The 22,072-nt window shown below is 40.5% G+C and overlaps 1 protein-coding gene across 4 annotated transcripts in view; it reads left to right on the top strand.

Annotated features, from left to right (window-relative positions):
• The window catches only part of TUFT1 (tuftelin 1), a 42,548-nt gene that overhangs the window by 6,582 nt on the left and 13,894 nt on the right, over nt 1-22,072 (top strand). Inside the window, exons 2-6 of one of the 4 annotated variants that reach the window (XM_043877498.1) lie at nt 13,742-13,816; nt 14,228-14,329; nt 18,226-18,312; nt 18,857-18,946; nt 20,897-20,962. In XM_043877498.1, the coding sequence (XP_043733433.1) occupies nt 13,742-13,816; nt 14,228-14,329; nt 18,226-18,312; nt 18,857-18,946; nt 20,897-20,962 (420 nt within the window). The remainder of the gene's footprint in view (nt 1-13,741; nt 13,817-14,227; nt 14,330-18,225; nt 18,313-18,856; nt 18,947-20,896; nt 20,963-22,072) is intronic. The other 3 variants (XM_043877500.1, XM_043877501.1, XM_043877499.1) reach the window with 3 other exon arrangements.

The raw sequence follows: 22,072 nt of genomic DNA, 5'->3' as shown, positions 1-22,072 counted from the left end.
GCCCGTAAATTCCTCCTCACACCATTCTATTTCCCCCATTCGTTGCCAAGTTTTTACCTTTAGGAGCACTACAGCTGATGATGTCTCCAAACCTGCCAGGAATTTGGGGAATGCTGGGCTCTGTGGGAGGATCTGAGAGGGGAGGTTTATGGAGTCACCAGGCATTTGGCGCCAACGTCTGCCCATATTTCCCGCAGGTGGGAGTGGTGGGGTGGAGTATGCACCCAGATGGTTTCAGTTCCATACACGTGTACTCAGAGCAGGTGGGACAAGCTTCCTCGCCTGCTGATAATTATGGTATGTGCCTCTTTGGGTCACGATTCAGTCTTGTGAAATACCTTTGTCTCCTAGGGGTGGGGAGGTTTAGTTGAGGGAACAGGTATGTGCCAGGGGACTCTTGGCCCAGATTGAAGCCTGGCCAGCAGGGGCAGGAAGAGGAAAAGAAAACAGAGAGGAGGGAAAAGGAAATGGTCTTCTAGAGCTTAGGGGCAAAGAAAGCAAAAATCACAAAGCAAGGTAATCAGAGACTGGAGAAGGGGAGGGGGTGCCAGGGAACTGGGGATTCCAGGCTGGCTGGGCATGAGGTGGGTTTCCTAAAGGAAGACTGGCTGAGCAAAAGGGTGTATTCCTCAGAGTTGAGAGTTCAGGAGCCCACCTCCCTCTCACTGCTAGCCCCTGTGTTTTGCTGTGCCAGCGGTCCAGAGAATGAGAACTGCCTCAATTTAGGGTGCCACCCTAAATCCCTTTTTCTCACTTCACCTCCCAATCACCTTGGTCAGCTCTCTGCATAGAGCTTGTCCAGCCCATGCCTTTGGGCAGGGAACCAGACAAAAAGCAAACACCTGTTTTGTTGGTTACTCTGTGGGGAGGAGCAGGAATGCAACAAAGGGCCAGCTCTGACCTAGAGAGCCCTGCAAGAGGCAGGACCAAGAGGACCCCATGAGACCTGTGAGCCAAGTGGGTTAGGAGTCTCAGCCCAGAGAGGATGGTCCCCCAGTCACTGCACCTAGCCTCTTTGACTTTACTGGGGCTTTCCTCGACCTGACCTCTTGGGAACCATTGTTTCAAGAGGCTGGCTATTTCCATTTCTCAGAAGGGAAAAATTGAGGGGGCTGCTTGAGAGACCACAGACATTCCAAGTGGAAACAGGGAACAGGGTCAAGGGACAAGATGGTGGAGGAGTGGATTATAGGGTACGGATAAATTAAGGATGCTGGTTTCCAGCTGAGGGACGATCTTACTCAGAGGCCCTTGACTCTCACCTGCCATTCAGTCCTCATGGCCCTCGTAGCAGCCTGGGGAGTAGGAGCTGGGGAGATACATTTTCCCATGGATCTTTCCACTATTCATGTGAGCCTGAGGTGTGAGAACCTCTGGGGCCTCCCTGTTTATCTCCCTATCACTGTTCCTTAGCGTCTTGATCTCTAAGCCCTTAGCTATGTGTTTACCCCCTCCCCGCTCTGAGGAGTGAGTCACAGCTGGAGATTTGTTTGAACAGAGTGGAGAGGCTGCCTATAATTTAGAGGTGGCTGGGCTTCTCCCCAAGAATGTTTATGAGGTTAGAGGCTGCTTACCTTGTGATTAGCTCTGTTCCTTTTTCTCTAGAGAAGATGGCTCCCCTTGCTATCTTACCATTCAGAGAGTCCCCAGAGGGGACCCCCCTGCTAGATATTTTGGGGTATTCCTAAAGCTCCCTGAAGCCTGCTCACAGCCCTGGGGTCCCTCCAGCCCCAGAAACCAGTGGCACCAAACAGAGAGGGGCCTGGGTTTTCCTCCTTGGCTGTGGTTTGGGGCTGTGGGGTGAAGTCTGTGGCCTTACAGACTGGATCCTCTGGTTCCGGAGGATGAAGTGCCAGAAAGAACCCTAGATTTATTCATAGGCTCCTTTTATTTTTTTATTTATTGAAGGCACACGGGCTTAGTTGCTCCATGGCGTGTGGGATCTTCCTGGACCAGGGATAGAACCCGAGTCTCCTGCATTGGCAGGCAGATTCTTTATTTACCATTAAGCCACCAAGGAAGCCCTCACAGGCTCCTTTTAGACAGTTGGTTTCACCCACTCCCCTCCCTTGAAGTTTTCCTAGAGCTCCTTGGGAAAGTCAATGCTTGCCTCACTTTTGGGAAGTGATTTATGGTTTGCAAAGTACTTTCACACTCTTCCTAAATATCTGCTACCTACTTGCCTAAAGTACAGGCAAGGTGGGTATTATTACCCCCCATTTGCAGATGGGAAATTGCCCAGAGAGATAAAATGATTTGCTCAAGGATTAGTAGGTGCCATTTGTACTCAAACTCCACCTTTGTCTCGAAGTTTAGTATTTTTTCTTTCCTTCTCTTTCTTTTATCTATTTTATATAGGAATGTCACACAAATACATTTTTGTTGCAGACGTTTAAAACACTGTAGAAGTGTTGATGTATGAGCTGAAAGTCCCTTTACTCCTCTGACTTTTTCCTTGTGTTCAGTCGTGTCCAACTCTTTGCGACCCCACGGACTGTGGCCTGCTAGGTTCCTCTGTCCTTGGGAGTTTTCAAGCAAGAATATTGGAGTGAGTTGCCATTTCCTCCTCCAGGGGATCTTCCCAACCCAGGGATCGAACCCGAATCTCCTGTGTTGCAGGCAGATTCTTTACCACTGAGTAGACTTTTTCTGGCTTAGTGTGTGTGAGTTCAGTGCTTTTCTGTTGTGGTTACTTTCAAGAAACGCCAGTGTGGCATGGTGGTTAGGAGTACAGACTCTGGAGTCACAGGGCCTGGGTTTGAATCCTGACTCTTCTCCTTACTAATTATGTGACCTTGGGCAAGATACTTATGTGCCTCCATTTTCTCATCTGTAAAATGGGGATTTATACCTAACTTATAGTTGTCTTATGAGGATTAAATGAGTTAATACATATAAAGCGCTTAGAACAGGACCCAGTAGGGCTTAGCATGTAGTATTCGCTTTACTTAGGAGTTGACAATTACTAATACTCTGAACATATATATGTACTTAAATAAATAAGAGGTCATATTTTATGAATTAAATTGTGACTTGCTTTTTTCACTTAACATATCTTTTCAATATTTATTTGGCTGCATCTGGTCTTAGTTGTAGCACGGGATCTTTGCTGCATCATGTGGGATCTTTGTTGCGGTGCACAGACTCTCTAGTTGGGGTGCATGTACTGTCTGTTTGTGGCATGCAGCCTTTCTAGTTGCGGCACTTGGGCTCCAGAGCACATGGTCTTCAGTAGTTGCAGTGTACAGACTTAGTTGCTTCACGGCATGGGATCTTAGTTCCCGACCAGGGATCTAACCTGCATCCTCTGCATTGCAAGGTGGATTCTTAACTACTGGACCACCAGGGAAATTCCTCACTTGATGTATCTTGGAGGTCTTTTCCTGTCAACTTGCAGAGGTTTACTTATCAGCAGTGTAGTATTTCATAGCATGGATATTACCATACTTAATTCACTCACTTGAGACTATTTATGCTGTTTCCAGGTCTTTAAGTATTGTAAAGAGGATTGCAGTTAACATTTTTACACACATATCTTTGGGTAAATGTGCATATTCCTAAAAGTGGAATTAGTCAAAGGGTTTAAAAAAGTATGCACTCTTAATATTGACCAAATTGATTTCTAAAAATACTTTTATAATCTCTGATGATATACATGTGAAATTAGTCTTTTTTCCTGCATCCTCATCTTAGGTATTATCAGTATCTTTAAAATTTGCCATTCACTTGATTTAAAAATGATATTTCTGCAGGATTTACATGAAGTAACTCACTCACTTTACTGAAAAGCAAGAAAGGATACCTTTGTATATAGGAAGGTTTTTTTTTTTTTTTCCTGTCACACCATGTGGCATACGGGATTTTAATTCCCTGATGCCCAGGGATTGAACCCATGCCTGTGCCCCCGCAGTGGAAGCACAGAGTCTTCATCACTAGATCACCAGAAAAGTCCCTATATGGGAAGTTTTAAAACACAGCAGAGAAAATGGTCACCTGTGTACTGAACAGCCACCTTAAGAAACAGAACATTACCAATACTTTGAAGCTCTCTGGGTCCCTTATGGATCATAACCCTTCTGCTTCCTGCACAGAATTTGGGAATTTTGTGTTTTTATTTTTTTGCTTTTTATTATACTTTGACTACATACTCAAGTAATGTATTGCTTAGTTTGACGTGTTTTGAACTTTGTATACCTGGCATCATCTGTATTCTACTGCTTACTTTTTTGCATAATATTAATTTTGAGATTCTGTCATGTTGATGCATGTAGCTGTAGTTCATTTATTTTCACGGCTGAATATAGTGGTTCATTGTATTACTCTGGCAGAGTTTATTCATCCATTCCCTTGTCAGCGCACCATCTGGGTTGTTTCCAGCGTTTTCCCACTGCAAGCCTTGCTGCTGTGAGCGTACTTCTGTGTGTCTTGTCTTACACTTTTCAAATCAAAATTTAATGAAATTCCCCGCAAATGATAACTCATTATTATTTTAATTTTTGCATTTCCTTTGTTACTGGTAATGTTGAGCATCTTTTGTATATTTTTTTAGCCATTTGTATTTCTGTTTTAAATTCATTTATTCATTCATTTATTTTATTTATTGGCTGTGCTGGGTCGTCATTGCTGCCCATGGGCTTTCTCTAGTTGCGGCAAGCAGGGGCTACTCTCTAGTTGTGTGCATGGGCTTCTCATTGCAGTGGCTTCTCCTGTTGCAGAGCACAGACTCTTGGGTGCCTGGACTCGGTAGCTGCCGTACACAGGCTTCAGCAGTTGTGACATATGGGTGCAGTAGTTGTGGTTCATGGGCTAAGTTGCTCTGCAACATGTGGAATCTTCCCGGACTAGGGATTGAACCCATGCCTTCTGCATTGGCAGGCTGATTCTCAACCACTAGACCACAAGAGTAGTCCCTGTAGTTTTTCTTAGTGTTGCCTTTCTTGGTCTTTGCTCATTTTTTCCTTGTTTCCCCCCTTTTCATGTCTGCTTTTTTCCAGTGTTCTGTACCACTTCTCTAAACTGAGGAGTCTAATGTTCTCAAAAGAAAAGGAATTGGGAAGATCCCAGACCACATTACCTGGAATTCGTGCAACACATATTCTTCGACGTGCCTACTCTAAGCAAGGCACTGTGCTAAATAAGCCATCAAGGAGGTCTTCAGGAGCTTATGATTTTATCAGGGAGAAGAGTGAATAAGTAGTTATGAAGGAATGGGACCTGTGTTACAGTGTAGAGTATGTAGGAAGCAGTGGGTGCAGGAGCAGGCTCTGACAGAGGGCTGCTGGGATAGGACTGTTAGAGCGGAGCCTTAAGGTTAAGTGCAACTCTCCAAGGAGGCAAGGGAGGGAAGGTAATCTCAGAGGAGAACACAACGTGTACACCTTTGGGGAGGTGGGAACGTGTATTGCATTGGAAGGCTCATCAACAGAAATTTGGATTTGGGTGCTTTGCTACAGTTGGGTCAGGAAAGTTTGGAATAGCTCGTGTTGGGTACAGGTGAGGTCCTGGTGGGAGTCAAGACATTATGTGATGCAGACAGTGATAATAGGTCTGATCATAAGGGCGTTTTAATGCTATGATAAGCAGTTTTTAATTTTTTTGTTTACTTTTAAAAAAGGCATGCATTTATGTATGTGTGCAATAACATACATACATAAATGTACAATCAAGTAATTTTCACAAACTGGACACTAACCATCACCCAGATCAAGAAACAGATCATTACCAGTATCAGGGAGTCCCCTTTTGTCCCCTTCTAGTTACTACCTACCCTCTGTCCTCAGGGGTAGCCACAATCTTGACTTCTGAAAGCATTCTTAATTTTGCTTGTTTTTATACTTTTTGTAGAAATGGAGTCATATGGTATACTTTATTGTCTGACTCCTTTTGCTTACCCTATCTGTAAACATATCCATAACATATCCAGGTTGCATGTCCATTAGTTCATTCTTTTCCATTGTTGTACAGTGTTCTGTTGTATGGATGGCTATATCGCAATTAATCCACTCTACTCCAAAACATTGCTAATTTTGGCTATTGTGAAAAATGCTACCATGAACATTCTAGCATGTGTTTTTTATGGGGAAAGTATATGTGCATTTCTATTGAGTGGATAACCATGGGGTCGCAAAGAGTTGGACACGACTGAGCAACTGGACTGAGGGTGTCATGTGTTCATCTGTGGTAGATACTTCCAAAGTGATTGTGATTGATTGTGATGATGAGCACACCCTCCATCAGTGTAGGAGAGTTCTGATTGTTCTACAGCCCCTAACGCTTGGTGGTGGTTTTTTTTTTTTTAACCCTTCATTCTGATGGGTATTTTGTGGTATTGCCTTGTGGTTTTAGTTCCTAGTTCTTTGATGACATGGCTAATGAGATAGAACCCTTTTCATATGTTTATTGGCTATGTGAATATCCTCTTATATGATGATTCTATTGAAGTGTTTTGCTCATTTTTCTGTTGGGCACCACTCTCTCTCCCTCTCATGTTCCCTCCCTCCCCTTCTTTCTTCCTTTAAATATGCTCTTTACTTTGAAATAATTTTAGGTTTACAGAAAAGTTGCAAAGATAATACTCATATACTCTTCACCCAGTTTTCTCAATGCTAGCATCTTACGTAACCATGGCACATTTATCATAACTAAGAAATTTTTAATTGATGTAATACTGGTTAACTAAATTGTAGAGTTTAATTGAATTTCACCAGATTTTTCACTCATGTCCTTTTTCTGATCCAGGATTCAGTCCAGGATATCATGTTGTTTTTTGTCTTACAGGAATTCTTAATGTATTCTGAATATCCTTTGTCAGATAGTCGTAGAATGAATATCTTCTACTCTGTGGGTTGTCATGCACTCTCTTAATGGTGTCTTCTGATGAATGAAAGTTCAAAATTTTAATATAGTCCAATTTATCAATTTTTTACGAGAAGGATTTTTTTATGCTGTGTTTAAGAAAAATTTTGCCTTTGTCAAGGCCGTAAAAATGTTCTGAAAGAAAAGTGAAGTTGCTCAGTCACGTCCAACTCTTTATGACCTCTTTGTGACTATAGCCTGCCAGGCTCCTCTGTCCGTGGGATTTTCCAGGCAAGAATACCGGAGTGGGTTGACATTTCCTTCTCCAGGAGATCTTCCTGACCCAGGGATCCAACCTGGGTCTTCCACATTGCAGGCAGACTCTTTATCATCTGAGCCACTAGGGAATCCTAAAAAAAAAATTCTATAAAAACTTTTATTTTTCTAGGAATTCCCTGGTGGTTCAGTGGCTAAGACTCTGCTCTCCCAATACAGGGGGCCTGGGTTTGATCCCTGGTCAGGAAACTAGATCCCATGTGTCACAACTAAGACCCTATGCAGCCAAATAAATAAAAATTAAAAAAAAATTTTAAAAACCTTTATTTTTCTGCTTTTCACATTTACATCTGCAATCCACTCAGAATTAATGTTTTTATATAGTATGAAGTAGGAATTAATATGCATTTTTTTCCCATAACAAGGCATATTTACTTTAACCTATATGCTTATGGAGAGTATTTTAAAGAGCATTGTCAAATTTGAGGAACTGGCACTTTTGTATGTCTATGTGTATTAGTCACTGTGTTCTCACTTAAGTGTTGTACTATCCATCTTATCAACTAGTAAAGTAAGGCTGAAGGAGAATAAAATTAATACACACAACAAATGAAAGTCAGAGCTAATGTTTGGGCCAAGGTCTAACTGTTCTAAATGCTATTCTTTTTCTGCAAAGAAGGTAGAAAATCAGTTTGGGCTTGAGGGATAATGGACCAGGCAACAGACCTGGTGGTGATTTGGGTACTGTTTGTTATGTATCATTCTCATTCGATCAAAATAAAATATATTTTCTAAAATAAAAAATAAGTATATGAAAAATAAAATGAAAGAAGTTGATCATATCCTACACTGAAGTTGGGGAGCAGTTAGGCTGAATAAATTAGTCTGGTCTATTCATGGAGTACTAACACTAATGGCCATTAAAAGCCACTTTTGAAGAATGCTTAGTGTGATGGAAATTAATGATGAAATAGTAAAGGGGGGCAAAACAAGTATATAACTGTATATAGTAGTATGCCTTTCAAAAATGTGCATAGAAAAATTGTAAGGAATACATTTTAATAGTGGCTATTTTAGAGTAGTAGGATAATAATTACTTATTTCCTTCATTATTTCTTTAATTTTTATCTCTGTAGGTATTTTTTTTAAACACAGTTGTAGATTCACATGCAGTCATAAGAAATAATAGAGATCTTTTGCATTTACTTAGCATCCCTCAGTGGTAACATCTTATAAAACCATAATGCATTGTCAAAACCAGGATAGTGACATCAATACAGTCAAGATACAGACTATTTCCATCACTACAAAGATACTTCAGTTTGCCATTTTAGAGTCACACCCACTTCCTTTCCACTTCCATCTTCTCCCTAACTCTTGAACCCCTTTGCTTGTTTTCTATTTCTGTAGTTTTGTCATTTCAAGACTATTGGGTAAATGGAATCATATAGTATGTAACCTCTTGTGATTGGCTTCTTCCATTTAGCTTAATTCTTGGGAAATTGGTGTTGCATGCATCAGTAATTAGTTCCTTTTTATTGCAGAATAATAAGCATTCCATGATATGGCCTTACCATAGTTTGTTTAATCATTCACTTACTGAAGGGCATCTGGGTTGTTTCTGGTTTTGGGGTTTTACAAGTAAAGCTGCTATAAGCATTAGTGTGCAAGTTTTTAAAAACATATTTAGTTATTTTTAATTGAAGGATAATTGCTTTACAATACTGTGTTGGTTTCTGCCACACATCAACATGAATCAGCCATTGGTATACATATGTCCCCTCCCTCTTGAACCTTCCTCTCACCTCCTACCTCAAGTGTGCAATTTTTTTGTGTGAACATTAAGTCTGCATTTCTTTGTGATAAATGCCCAGGAGCATAATTCCTGGGTCATATGGTGATTGTATGTTTAATTTTTAAAGAAATGCCAAACTATTTTTCAGAGTGGCTGTGTCACTTTATATTCCCACCAGTAACGTGTGAGTGATCGTTTCTCTGCATCCTTGCCGGCATTTGGTACTGTAGTCTTTGTTTTAGCCATTCTAATAGGTGTGTAATGATATCTCACTGTGGTTTTAATTTGCCTTTCCCTAATGACTAATGATGTTGAACATCTTTTTGTATGTTTGTTTGCCACCCATATATTTTCTTCAGTGAAATATCTTTTCATGTCTTTTACCCATGTTCTAACAAAATGTTAGGGGATAAAATCTTTGTATTTATGAGAGAGATTGGTTTGTAATTTTTTTTGTTTTTGTTTTCTTTTTAAAATTGTCTTTGGTCTTGGTGTCACAATAAGAATAGCTTCATAAAATGAATTTGAAAGTGTTCCTCCTCTTATTTTTTGGATGAGATTATGTAGAAATAGTATTGGTGCTAATTTTTAAAATATTTCATAGAATTCTCCAGTGGAGTCATCTGGGCCTGGATATTTCTTCTTAGAGGAGTTTTTCTTTTTTTGGCTGTGCCCTGTGGCTTGTGGGACGTCAGCTCCCCGACCAGGGACTGAACGCAGGCCATGGCAGTGAAAGCCTGGAATCCTAACAACTAGGTCGCCAGGGAACTCCTCTGAGAATTTTTAAACTCTGATTTTAATTTCCTTAATAGTTATAAGGCTATTCATATTACCTATGTCATGTTAGATGAAGAACTTCGATAGTTCATATTTTTTAAAAGAATTGATTCATTTTTCTAAATTGTCAAATTTATGCTCATCGAGTTGTTCATACTATTACCTTATACTTTTTTTTTTTTATTAGTTGGCCTTGAAACTTTTTTTTTATTAGTTGACCTTATACTTTTAATACCTCCAAGTTCTGTAGAAATATTGTGTTTCATTCCTGATATTGGTATTTATGTCTCTCTCTTTTTTTCTTTGTCAGTCTTATTTGAAGTTATGAATTTCATTGATCCTTTCAAAGAACAGCTCTTTGTTTCATTGGTTTTTCTCCATTGTTGTTCTGTGTTAAACATTATTTATCCATGCTGTTATTTTTATTAAGTCCTTTTCCCTGCTTGCTTTGAGTTTTAGTTTGTTTTTTTTTTTCTAGATTCTTGTAGTGGGAGCTTAAATTATTGATTTGAGACTTTCTTTTCATCTAATACATACATTTAGTGCTATGAATTTCCCTCTCTTTGGAGGGAGTTTAGAAAATTTCTCTCTCTTTCCCTCTCTAAAGAACTACTTTAGCTATATCCGACTAAGTTTGACGTTTGGTTTTTCATTTTCATTCAGTTCAGCGATTTTTAAAAATTTACGTTAAGAGTGTCTTTTGGACCCAAAGATTATTTAGAAGTATATTGTTTAGTTTCCTAGTGTTTGGAAAATTTCCCATTATGCTTCTGTTATTTGTTTCTAGTTTGAATCCATTGTGGTCATATAACATACTCTGTATATTTCAGTTCTTTCAAATTTGTTGAGATTTTTCATAGTCCAGATTATGGTCTGTCTTAGTATATGTTTCATAGATCCATGAAAAGAATATGTATTCTGCTGATGTTGGGTGGAGTATTCTATAAATGTTGATTAGATCTTGTTGATTGATGGTGTGGTTGAGTTCTTATATTTTCTTGCTAATTTCCCCCACCCAAGTTGTTCTATCAGTTGTTGAGAGATAGGTATTGAAGTCTGTAACTATAACTGTGGATTTGTGGATTTGTTCTATCAGTTTTTGTTTCATATATTTTTTGCAGCTTGGTGTTTGATGAATATACATTTGGGATTGCTCTGTCTTCTTTGTGGATTTACATTACATAATGTCCTTTTCTATTTATGGTAATTTTCTTTGCTCTGAAGTCTACTTTATCTGATATTCACATAGCACTCCTGCTTTCCTTTGATTAATATTTGCATGATATATCTTTTCCCATTCTTTTACTTCAACCAGTCTATATTTTTATATTTAAAGTATTGAATATGTTTCTTATAGACAGCATGTAATGAGTCATTTTTTAAAATCTATTCTGCCAATCTGCTTTTTATTTTTTGGCTGTGGTTGTACAGCTTACTGGATCTTAGTTCCCCAATCAGGGGTCTAAGCTGGGGGAAAGTATGGAGTCCTAACCATTGGACCAGCAGGGAATTCCTGCCAATCTGTTTTTAAGTGATGTATTTAGACTGTGTACATTTAGTGTAATTATTGGTATGGTAAGCCTGCTATTTTATTTTTGTTTGTTGTTTGTTTTCTCTGTCTTTCAGCCATTGTTTCTTTCAGCAAGTTGAGTACTTCTTCAACTTTCTTTCTTGTCTCCAACTGAGATTCTGATGACATGAATATAGGAGATGACCTCTCAAGGCCCAAATCCAGACTAGTCGTCTGTGCTGTTCCAGTTAAAATACCATGGCTGAATCCGGGACATGGCAGTCAAAGCATCAAATCCTAACCATTGGACCATCAGGGAACTTCCGAGACTATGCTTTAATCAAAGCACATGCCTGTGTACCGGGGAAAAGAGTTAGCAGCCACTTTGGCTATTTTGGGCTTCCCTGGTGGTTCAGGTGGTAAAGAATCCGCCTGCAATGCAGGAGACCTGGGTTCGATCCCTGGGTTGGGAAGATCCCCTGGAGGAGGGAATGGCTACCCACTCCAGTATTCTGGCCTGGAGAACTCCATGGACTGTATACTCCTTGCGGTCACAAAGTTGGACACAACTGAGTGACTTTCACTTTCACTTGGCTATTTTGAAGTCATTTCTTCTTTCTTTTGTAATGGTCTCTTGACCTAGATGTCATAGAACACTCACTATGCATTCAGAAAATGCTTACCTTTGTTAGGGGCTGTGGCAGACAGCTGCCCACAAGGAGTTGACAGGTAGAAGATCACATGGTTCACAAATAAGTGAGAGGCACTTGCCACCAGAGGCCTTGTGAAGCAGCGGGGGCACAGAGAAGGGAGTATGTGTTTCCCGCAGGATGTGGGGAAGTGTCATGGAAGATGTGGCAGTTGAATGCAAACTCAACTCACAGGTGACCCTGGTAAAAATGAGAAGAAAGAACATTTAGGCAAAGGAAATGAAGAGAGCGAAGTTACTAAAGTAGGGAAGCATGGGGCACATTGGACCAGGGGCAATGAAGACCAGTGACAGCGGAGGCGAGTTGCCTCAGGTTGTGGAGAGCCTTAAACGCCACACTAAGGGTCTGGCTTTTATTTGGTAGGAATTAAGTGTTTTTGTAAAAGCTAGCTACATTGCCAGGTTTGGTAAGTCTTAAGGGCCATGTGGGACTGTCTTCAATCTTTCTTATATTTGAACTTGTTCCAAGAAGTGGGAAGAGGCTAATATTTGAATACTTTCCTCTTATGTGGCTTCCCCAATGGTTCTGCTGGTAGATCCACCTGCAGTGCAGCAGACGCAAGAGACCTGGGCTCGATCCCTGGGTTAGTAAGATCCCTGGAGAAGGAAATAGCAACCCACTCCAGTATTCTTGCCTGGAGAATCCCATGGACAGAGGAGCCTAGCGGGCTACAGTCTATGGGGTCTCAAAGAGTCAGACATGACTGACCGACTGAGCATACACTCTTATGTGGCAGAGAACAACCTCCATATACTTTCAGTTAATCTTAAACAAAAAAGCCCTCACTTGGATGGTAGTATTTCCATTTTATAGGGAGAACACAGAGTATCTGATTACAGAGACTGATTACTTCTCCACCCATTTGTTTTTTCTTGTGTAGGAAGATCTGTTGCCTCCCAGAGAAGCTTCTCCCAGCTTTCTGGGCAGAGTCCATTCTTTCTTCCTCCTGTCACTCCATCAGATATTTGGAAGGTTAGGAGGTTTCCTCAGAACTGTTAAGAGTAAGATGGCATTTACACTTCTGGACCTCATGGCAGGGTATGACCAGATGACCTCAAAGTCACTTTTGTCTTGGTTAGTCCAGTACCCATCTTCCCATCATTAGCTGCAAGGGGCATGTACTCCTCTTTTATGCTGTTATAATATCAAATATGGAAGGAGCCTTAGAGATACTTAGCTCAACCCTTATTTTTCTAGTGAGATCCACAGATCCAGAGTCGCTCAGCCTCTTGTCTACCTGTACATGTTAGACGGGTTATTGGCAGGGTTTGGTCCATTCTGCCTTGCTGATCCTCTCTCAATGTTATTATCTCCCCAGATCTCCAGCCCCCCACTTTTCCCTCTTCTTGCATGTTTTCCCCCTCAGGTTTTCTATTTTCCTCACAATGAAAAGAAGTTTTTTAAACCTTCTTTACGTTACGAAAGAACACCTGCTTCTTCCTTTGAAATTAGGCTGATCTATTGTATTGCCTGCTTTCTTCTGGGTAATTTCTGTGTGGCTCACAGAAATAAGGGTTTGGATTCAGGTACCTTCCTATGATTTGGTTCAGGAAAGATATCCTAGTCTTGTGAAGGGAATCAGTAACTTCCTGGTTGGATGTCAGGTGCAGAAATTCTGAACTGGGGGTGACCAATCCAGGGATGCCTTCTAAACAGTGGGGAAAGGAGAGCACATCCAATGTGCTGTGTAAAGAACGCTGTCAGAGTCCCTGAGTGAACTGACCTTGGGCAAGCTGATGTTCCCCTCCAGACCTCAGCTTTTCTTGTCTATGAAATGGCAATAATAAAGCTCACTCTACAGGACTGGCAGAAGTGCATGTGTACTGGTAGTAGACTGTAAAGCTGAGAGATTTTTGTTGCTGTGATTGTCATTATTAGGGCAGCGTGGACGTGCTCAGGCTGACTCTCCAGAGTGACCTGACAGGAGATGAACTTGAACGCTTAGCCCAGAAGGTATTGAGGTTGCTGGTGGAGCGAGGCCTCCTTGTCTCTGCCGGTTCTCTTTCTTTGCTGCTGACCCCTCGGCTCAGTGCTGGCTGGAGCCATCTCCTCTGCTGCCTGGGAGCATCTCCTTTCAGACACAGCCAGCTGACCTCAGCATCGTGCCTTGCTTTGGGGATGTAGAGGCCCCTATTACAATGAAAACCAAACTGCAATTTCAACTAATTCTCCCCGTCCTGTGTTCTTGTTGCTGCTGCATTCATCCTGTGGCTTCGGGTTGAGGTTCTGAAATGAATTTTTGGAGGGAAACATTGGACTAACCCTTCAAGTCTTTTGAGGAGCAGTTCTGCATTGGTTGAGGGACAGAAGTTCAGTGCTGGTCGTATGGTTTCTGATCCACTTTTCTTTCTCTCTCTCTGGCAGGCGGGCAGGAAGACCTATGCCATGGTGTCCAGCCGCTCAAGTAGTCATTCTCTGGCCTCAGAACTGGTGGAGTCCAATGATGGACACGAAGAGATCATTAAGGTAGGCTTCATTCACCTCCACTGTTTCTCCCTCCACTCTCCCTACAGACACAGGAGAGGAAACGGCTGACTTTGCCAAAGGGCCCTTGTGGTTTGACTGGGAAGAACTAGATCTGTGATGCTGGTTCTTGACTGTCTCCTGGAAAGATCTTAATTAACACCAGGAGATCACAGTCAGGCTATAGTGGCTCTAGTGCTACCTGGCACTCGGCAGGGGAATGGATGAGATGACCTTTCAAGGTGCTCATTTACTGTCTGTATTCATTTCAGCTGCTGAAAGCTGTGGAGACAGAAAGTATGTTTACGGAACTTTTTTTTTTAATTAAAATAATTTTTGTTTAATTAAGACAATTAAAACAATTTAAAAAAATGAAAAGTTTCTTTCCTAAAAACAGCTTTTTGAGATGTAATTCACATACCCTACAATTAACTCAGTTAAAGTGTACAATTCAGTAGTTTTTAATATATTCACAGAGTTGTGCAGCCATCACCACTACTAATTTCAGAACTTTTTCAGTCACTCCTTCTAGCCCCTGGTGATCACCAGTCTATCAGTACCTTCTGTCTCTATGGATTTGCCCTTTCTAGACATTTTATATAAACGGAATCACAGCACAACATGTGGCTTTTTGTGTCTGACTTCTTTCACTTAGCAAAGTAGTTTCAGGGATCAGCCATATTGTAACATACATCAGTACTCACTGCTTTTAATGGCTGAATCATATTCCCTTGAATGAATATATTATATTTTGTTACCCATTCATCAATTGATGGGCATTTGGGTTGTTTCCACTCTCTTATGAATAATGCTGCTTTGAATATTCATGTACAAGTTTTTTGGTGAACATGTGTTTTCAATTCTCTTAGTATATACCTAGCAGTAGTGAAATTGCTAGGTCATATGGTAATTCTATATTTATATTTAATCTTTTGAGAAACTACCAGACATTTTTCCAAAGCATCTGCTCTATTTTGTATTCCCACCAGTTATATATGTGGGTTTCAATTTCTGTATATCCTCATTAACACTTGTTATTATCCATTTTTTTGATTATTGCCATCCTAGTGGATGTGAAGTGGTGTCTTATGGTGGTTTTAATTTGCATTTCCCTAATGACATCTTTTTATATGCTTATTGCCTGTTTGTATATCTTTTTTGGAAAAATATTTATTCAAATCCTTTGCTCTTTAAAAATCCAATTGTGCTTTAATTGTTACAGTATAAGGGTTCTTTTATATATTCTGGATAGTAAGTGCTTATCAGATAAATGTTTTGGAAAAAATTTTTATTTTTTTCCCATTCTGTGGGCTTTTTTTTTTTTTTTTGCTTTCTTGATGATGTCCTTTGAAACAAAAATTTTTAGTTTGTTGAAATCCAATTTATATATATTTTTCTTTTGTTACCGTGCTTTTAGTATTGTATCTAAGAAGACTTTGCCAAACCAAAGGTCACAAAGATTTATCCCTATACTTTCTTCAGAGAGTTATAGTTTTAGCTCTTATGCATAGGTCTATGATCCATTTGGGTTAATTTTTGTGTATGATGTGACTTCATTCTTTTGCACATGATGTCCATTTTAACCAGCATGGGTTGTTGAAAAGACTTACTTGGCACACTTGTCAAAAATCAGTTGACAAAAATCAGAGTATGTAATTATTATTCCTGGACGCTTTGTATACCATTGATCTACATGTCTATCCTATATCAGCCCCACGTTGTCTTGACTTCTGTAGCTCTGTAGTAATTTTGTTCTTTTTCAAGAATGTTTTAGCTATTTAGGGTCCTTTGCATTTCCATATGAATTTTAGTATTAGTTTGTCAGTTTCTGCAAAGAAACCAGCTTGGATCTTGATAAGAATTGTGTTGAATTTGTAGTTCAATTTGGGGAGTATTGCCATCTGAGCAATATTAAGTTTTCTAATCCATGAAAATAGGATGTTTGTTCACTTTTTAAGGTCTTCTCTTATTTCCTGTTCTGTAATTTCTTGTTTCTGTTATGTTCTATAACTTTCAGAATGCAGTGTTTTGCTTTGTTAAATTTATTTCTAGATTTTTTTTCTTTTGGATTGTTCATTGCTATTAATAGTGTATAGAAATACAACTATTTTTCATATATTATACTTGTATCCTACAACCTTGCTGAATTCATTTTTTGTTCTAATAGTTTTTTATTGAATTCCAAGGTTATTCTGTATACATGTTCTTGTTATCTATGAATAGTTTTACCCTATCCAACCTGTATACTTTCAATTAATTTTTTTATTCAAAGTCATTACATGGCCTTTACTTGGCCATTAGATTACCACCCCATAATTCTATTAATATCATCATTGTTAACATTTTATTGTGTATCCTCTCAGATATTTTCCTATGTTTGTATTTTTTAAAAATTGTATATTTATACTACAATTTTCTTGCCTCCCTTTAATTGTAGTTTATAATATCTTCTATATCCATAAATGACTTCATAGTATTCTATTATACACATACCCTATAATTTCTTTAATCCCCTATTGTTGAACATTTTGTCTATTTCTACTTTTTGCAGCCATAAACAATATTTTGTCAAGTATATGTATTGCTAACTTGTGTATATGTTTTATAGTATAAATAATAAAGAAATATTTTCTCAATTGTAAAAAATTCAAGCATGGTATACAGAGAAAAGTGTGTAAATCCCCTTTACAATCCCCTTTTCATGAATTTACATGTATGTACGTAAGTATTTATCCTAGTTTTTAGCTAAATTTATTTCATTAGGATAAATTTCCAGAAATAGCTTTGATAGGTCAAAGAGTAAATATAGTTTTAAGTCTTCTGATCAGAACCACCAAATTACCACCCAGAAAGGTGGTGACAATTTACCCTCCCACCAGCAGTGTAAGAGTCGGACATGACTGAGCCACTGAACTGAACGGCAGTGTATGAGGCTACCTGGGTGGAGTTAATTTAACTGGAGGTTTCTTTTCTTTTTCTAAAATTTTTATTGAAGTATAGCTGATTTACAATGATGTGTTAGTTTCAGCAAAGTGATTCAGTTACAGATATCTTTTTTCAGATTCTTTTCCCTTATAGATTATCACAAAATATTGAGTATAGCTCCCTGTGCTAACAGTAGGTCCTTGTTGCTTATCTATTTTATATATACTAGTGTGTGTATATATGTTAATCCCACCCTCCTAGTTTATCCTTCCCCCCTCTCCTTTGCTAACCATAAGTTCGTTTTCTGTCTGCAGGTCAATTTCTATCTTGTATATAAATTGATCAAAAGAGTTAATCTCATTTGTATCATTTTGCTTTTCTAATTTTCACATGTAAGGGATCTCATGTGATAGTTTTCTGGCTTACTCCACTTAGTATGATAATCTCTAGGGTCATCCATGTTGCTGCAAATGGCATTATTTCATTCTTTTTTATGACTGAGTCATATTTTAGCCTGTGTGTGTGTGTACCGACCACCTCTTTTTCCCCCCAGTTTTTATGTATTTATTTAGTTTTGGCTGTGCTAGGTCTTTGTTGCCACTTGGGCTTTTCTCTAGTTGTGGCAGGCACGGGCTACTTACTCTCTGGTTGTGGTACGTGGGATTCTCACTGCGGTGTCTTCTCTTGTCGTGGAGCACAGGCTCTAGGATGTGAGGGCTGCAGTAGTTGTGGCACGTGGGCTCTAGAGCACAGGCTCAGTAGTTGAGCACGTGAGCTTAGTTGCCCCGTGGCATGTGGGGTCTTCCTGCATCAGGAATTAAACCCGTGTCTCCTGCATTAGCAGGCAGATTCTTTACCACTGGGCCACCAGCGAAGCCCCTGTACCACATTTTCTGTATCTGTTCATCTGTCAATGGACATTTAGATTACTTCCACTGGAGATTTCTTAATTAGTGTTGTTTTCCTTATTTCAGGTGTACTTGAAGGGGAGGTCTGGAGACAAGATGATCCATGAGAAGAATATTAACCAGCTGAAGAGTGAGGTCCAGTATATCCAAGAGGTGGGCACCCCTTCCCTTTGTGGAAATGACCAAAGTCATTTCTCTAAACCTCACATTTTATGGCTCCCTTCTTTCATAGGTTCTGATTTTCTCCCTTCTGCTTCCTTCATATCTCCACATGCCCCCTCATGTGTAAATAGCATTTCTGACCCTTCCATTAATCAACAAATACTTATTAAGCACCATACACCTAGCGCTGTCCCCCAGTCATCCTATCTAAAGTGCCAGCCTTGCTTCCTCACTTTTCTTAAGCCTTAACCTGGCTCGTATTTCTTCTTGGCACTTGTGGCCATAACATATCCCATTGGGTGGTGTGTCTCCCCAGCTGGAAAGTTAGATACACCAAGGCAGGATTTTTTATTATTTTGTTGCTTCGGTAGGAGAGACTGGACTACAGCCCTACTTGAGGAGAGTCTCTCCTTTCCCAGCCAGTACTTAGAACAGTACTTGGCTCATAGGGGTATGGGTTGGGAAAGGGCATTGAGGTGGGTGAGTTGGTGTACTCTCTTTCCCGAAGCTAAAGCCTCTTGCCCTCTCCTCCCAGGCCAGGAACTGCTTGCAGAAGCTCCGGGAGGATATAAGTAGCAAGCTTGACAGAGATCCAGGAGATTCTGTCCATAAAAAGGAGATACAGGTAATAAGAAATGGTCCACAGTTGGGTCCAAACTGAGGAGGTGGAGTTGTGCCATTTACCAGTCACCCATTGGTTGCTAAATCTAATGCCAGTGCCAGGGAAGTTGAGAATACGGGTGATGCTGGCTTCTCTGAGCATTCACACCTTGTTAGGGCTCTCCAGAAGATGGACACTTGTATTCATACATGTCAGCCTATATACAACCATACCTGTCCCTAAAACATGTACAAAAGAAATAGAATTTATATCAATAAAATTATCATTCAATTAATGGCAAGCCATCTTGTCCGTAGGGATTCTGTGACCAATCTTGTAATACAAAGTCTTATAAAGCAGACAATCACCTATAAATCCAAACTTCTCACAAGTTGATCTTGCTTAATTTGGTGATGCTTGTGGTGTAAATTGGAAGTCTTGGTCCTTGTCTGTTTCTGTGTGTGTCTAGAGCTATCTCTACCCTAGCACAGGAAGCTTCTCCAGGTGAGAATTCATCCTCCCACCCTCGTCTCTGTGCCGTCCCACCCCAGCCCAGGGTCTGGGATGCACAAAGTGAAAGTCGTTCAGTCATATTGGACTCTTTGCAACCCCATGGACTATACAGTCCATGGAATTCTCCAGGCCAGAATACTGGAGGGGGTAGCTGTTCCCTTCTCGAGGGGATCTTCCCAACCCAGGGATTGAGCCCAGGTCTCCCACCTTGCAGACCATTCTTTGCCAGCTGAGCCAGCAGGGATGCACAGGGTCATCAGTAAGTGTTTGTTGGACCAAACTGATTGGAGAATCCTTCTGGGCGTGGATGGTCCTGGGATCCTGCTTTTTGGTCCTTCAAAAATTTGAGGATAGAGATGTCCCCAGGAGAGCAGAACTGTCTCTTCCATGAGTTCACCCTCATCCTCCCTTAGATTCTGGGCAGTGTCTCCTTCGTCTTCTTTCAGTTTGGGTGGGGTGGTCCTTCTCCAGTAGCCCCTGCCTTCCTTCTCCTAAGGGGAACAGTGACCTTGCAGCTAGAGCTGGCACAATTACCCTTTGCCTTGGGCATATGCCAGGCTCGTGTGGTGGACACCCCCTAATTCATTTAGCTTTGGCTCAAGGTAAGGCTTTCACTGCCTGAGCTCACTTCTAGCTGGTGGGAGGTGCTTTGTCTTATGATTGAAGAGCCTAATGTGCTCAGAGCCCAGAAGTCCAGGGCCCTTGTTTTTATAAACCAGCAGTCATATGATGACTAATTAGGCTTTGGGTTGGAAAGAATGGCAGCAAATGCAGCTTCCCCTTTTGATTTATGTTTTGTCAAACCTTGTCAGGATCCCCGAGGGGCAAGGGAAACTCTTTGTTTATGGCAGGCAGCTGCTTGTGTTTCCTGGGCTTCGGGGAATGGGCCGGCACATTTTCCAGTCTGCTGAAAGGTTTTAGCCTGGGGTTTCCTTCCTCCTCCTGCTGAGGCTCAGGTATTTTCTCTCAAGGCTGTGCGTGTTTCTCCACTCCCTCTTTTCTCCGTTTTCCTGCAGAGCACTAGACGTCTTTTCTTCTTTTCTTTCCTCCCTTCTTTTTCTTTTTCCTCTTCCTCTCCCCCCACTCTTCCTTTTCCCTTTTAATGTAAATTTGAACTCTTAGAAAAATACTGTTTTATATGGTTTATATGGAATCTTAAAAAAGTGATACAAATAAATTTATATACAAAACAGAAATAGACCCACAGACATATAGAACAAACTCAAGGTTACAAAAGGAGAAAGGAGAGGAGGGATAAATTAGAAATTTGGGATTAACACACACACACTACTCTATATCCCTGGAGGGAAGGGCATGGCAACCCACTCCAGTATTCTTGCCTGGAGAATCCCATGGATAGAGGCTGGTCTGCAGTCCATGGGGTCGCAAAGAGCTGGACATAACCGAGCGACTAAACAACAGGAGCAATTTTCACTACCAATTTGATTTTTCTTTGAACAGGTGGTGCTAGAAAAGCCAAATGGCCTTAGTGAAGGTCCCCTGACCACGTATAACAGCCCACCCGAGGTAGGTAACAGGGAAAGTAGTGGCAACTACTGGTTAGCCAAGAGGCAGGAAATACACCTTCCTTATCTTTTTGTTTATTGCTTGCTCTCTCTGTCTCACTAACTATGACAGTAATGTTTACTGGCTGTAAAAATGCAAACAAAGGAGAAATATATAAAGCGGAAATTCTGCTTCCCCAGTTCCACTCCTTGTAAATATCCATGGTTAACAGAAGTGGGTAGGTCCTTTTATTTATTTGTTTTTCTGGCTGCGCTGCATGGCTTATGGGATCTTAGTTCTCTGACCAGGGATCAAACCTTGCCCTCCTCAGTGAAAGTGCAGAGTCCTAACTAGACTGCCAGGGAGTTCCCATGGGTGGGTCCTTTTAGAGCAGTGCTCACCGTTGGTTATTAAGATGGCCTTGGGAGCTTTAAAGGATGCAATACCTGTGTGCTGTCGCTAGAGACTGTAATTTAACGGATCTGAGATGTGGCCTATGCACCAGGACTTAAAAAAAATTCTTTTTGACTATGCATGCCATGCAGCATGCAGGATCTTAGTTCCTGACCAGGGACCAAAACTTCACCCCCTGCAGTGGAAGCGGGGAATCTTAACCATTGGGCCACCAGGGAAGTTCTGCATTAGGACTTTTAAAAGCTCTTCACTTGATTCTAATATTTAGCCTGTTCTATTAGTTCAATATTCTAGTTTAAAGTTCTAGAGTGTTTTTCCGTACATAGACATCCATATTTAAAAGCCATATGTGTGTGTGTGTATGTGTATACAGTAATATATAGACATGCCTTATATATATATGTATAAATATACGTATATAATATGCACATGCTTTTTACAAATAGAGTTGTGATAAATAAAATATTATTTCTTCTTATTTCTTTGTTGTTTTAAACTGAAGAGTACAGCCTTCTTTCCATGTTAGTACATGTAAATCTAGGGCTTCCCTGATGACTCAGAGGTAAAGAATCTGCCTGCGATGCAGGAGACACAGGTTCAATCCTTGGGTCGGGAAGATCCCCTGGAGAAGGAAAAGGCAACCCACTCCAGTACTCTTGCCTGGGAAATCCCATGGACAGTGGAGCCTGGCAGGCTACAGTCCATGGGATTGCAAAA

The sequence above is a fragment of the Cervus elaphus genome, chromosome 20 (genome assembly GCF_910594005.1).
Source record: "Cervus elaphus chromosome 20, mCerEla1.1, whole genome shotgun sequence".
Taxonomy (NCBI): Eukaryota; Metazoa; Chordata; class Mammalia; order Artiodactyla; family Cervidae; genus Cervus; species Cervus elaphus.
Note: the sequence above shows the minus strand (reverse complement) of the source record. Positions and strands in the feature narration are given on the sequence as shown.